This window comes from Pygoscelis adeliae, unplaced genomic scaffold (genome assembly GCF_000699105.1).
Source record: "Pygoscelis adeliae isolate BGI_AS28 unplaced genomic scaffold, ASM69910v1 Scaffold66, whole genome shotgun sequence".
In the NCBI taxonomy this organism is placed as follows: Eukaryota; Metazoa; Chordata; class Aves; order Sphenisciformes; family Spheniscidae; genus Pygoscelis; species Pygoscelis adeliae.
This window is the reverse complement of record NW_008825167.1, coordinates 11949479-11951571: the sequence shown is the minus strand read 5'-3', so window position 1 is coordinate 11951571 and position 2093 is coordinate 11949479. Positions and strand designations below refer to the sequence as shown.

Here is a 2093-nt window from a genome sequence, read left to right as displayed (position 1 = left end):
TACTATTCCTGCTCCAAAAAGCATGTGGCCCTCCGCATAGACTACTTAAACACAGTTAACATGTATTTTTGGTTCCTTTTAACTGCATTCAGTTTGGTGCTTCTGTGCCTTCCTGAAGGAGGGTCTGACTTTTGAAGGGAGTAGCTAGGCTTCTTATACACTTTTTCAAGTCCTTCCTGTGTCAGATTTATGATTTTATTAAAAAAAAAAATTGCCTCAGCTGAACAGTACCACAACTTTCTCTCTTTTCTTCCTCAGTTATTACCTAACAAGGTAACAGAATGGAGAACAAACAGCAAAGCAACAGTGAGATGAAAGAAAATAAGGCAGTGAAGAAAAAAATGGTGAGTGAATTCCCCAAATCTTCTGCTAACACAGTTATTTGCTATTTGGGGACTGGAGGCAGAAAATAACTATTTGGAACCTATATGAATACTTGCAGGCATGGACTCAGCATCCTAAACACAGGAATTCTGCTGTTTCCTTTCTCCCTTTGGTACCTAGACTGCTAATGGCCTTACTGTGCAGCTGCATCACAGGCCTCTAGTTTTTTTCTCTGTTTCTCTTTATATGTATGTCTAGTTTTGAACTAGCCAAAAAACTGTTTAGGCAAACCATTCTGGGATTGCGTGACTTTAGGATAGGTTAAAGCCTCACTTTTATGGGAGGGACTCCGTCACTGAGGACAGTGGTAACATTTTGGAGGAGAGTTTCTGTGCCTTCAAAAGGAAATTTGTGGAGGATGTATTGTGTGGAAAAAAAGCTTTGATTTTGTCTCTGACACCTTTCCTCTACAAGAATCTGCAAAGCTGTGCATTCTTCCCCTTTTTCCCCTTCCGCTCTGACTTGTAAGAGAAGAGCAAACTGATGCTTCTTTCCACGGGAACATGGAGATTTGAGCAAGGGGAAGCTGCCAGGATGAAAATTTGAGGGCTGTAGAGAGCAGCATGTGTTTAGTTTCTGTAACTTACTAACAGCGACTGTAAAAGGTCAAAAAATGCAAGTGTGCTAAGGTGAGAAACAATGTACGTATTAATCACACGCAGCCATATTATTTGTATTTGAGTATGAACTGAACTACTTGCACTGTGCTATTTAAAATGAAACTAAATAAAACACAGGTGTCTGATTCACCTCAAATACACTCCATGTATTTTAGAGGCTTGATTCTCCTAACTTGACTTTTTTTACTGCTTATGACTGTTCAAAGAGATTATAAATGATGTCCAGATCATCTATCTATGCTGACATTTATCAATATGTACGATAATTTTACATGTTAATGAGTAGCATCTGGCTATTCAAACACTGCTCAGCTTGATCCGAGCCAAAGACACTTCAAAGTTGCTGCATCATAACCTGCTTTCAAACCTCCAGTGGTTTATGGCATTACTTATTGTGTCTCTGAGAGCTCTGAGCTAGTTGTGAGGTATGTAGCATGTCAGAAGTGGAAACAACACAGATTTACACCAATATTAACTGCAGTCATCTGGGAGTAGCTCCCAGATGCACTTAATACTCATCCATTGCCAACTAGGTGTAGTTTAACTCTTAGCAGTTCAAAATCCCCATGTTTGCAAACAGGTACTTTCAAAAGTAATAGCTGAAAGCTTTTATCTTCCCCAGGTAGCACGTCTAATCACCGTCTGTTGCACAGCAGTACTGTGGCGTGTCAGAGCTAAGCCTCCTAAGGCGGTGGAAACATCCATATACCACGTAGTTAACATCTTAATTGGCTACAAGTCTCGTGGTATCTTCACTTTCCAGCCTCTGGCAACACGGGAAAACGCTTCCCCTCCTTACTCTAGCGTCTTGCTTACAGAAAGGCAGCCTAGGTTTCCAGCCGGCACCCGCGGCGTGCGTACCCCCTGCCAGCCGGGGTCCCCCAGCCCCCGTGCCACTCGGCGGGGGGCCGTGAGGAACGCCCAGTCGTGGCACTTCCCTGCGCTGCCGGGTAGATGCCTGCTGAGGGAAGAGGCCTGCCGGGAAACCACACGCACGGCGCCGGGCACGGACATTTGCTGAAGTTATGTACAAGCACGCAGATAAATGACCTCGGGCTGTTCCATCCTCTGAGCCCTGCCTGCAGCCCC

At 44.0% G+C, this 2093-nt stretch overlaps 1 protein-coding gene across 1 annotated transcript in view; it reads left to right on the top strand.

The window, feature by feature from the left end:
• The first annotated feature begins 281 nt into the window (after positions 1-281).
• The window catches only part of SLC2A9 (solute carrier family 2 (facilitated glucose transporter), member 9), a 120965-nt gene continuing 119153 nt past the window's right edge, over positions 282-2093 (top strand). Inside the window, exon 1 of the mRNA XM_009328855.1 lies at positions 282-344. Within this exon, the coding sequence (XP_009327130.1) occupies positions 282-344 (63 nt within the window). The remainder of the gene's footprint in view (positions 345-2093) is intronic.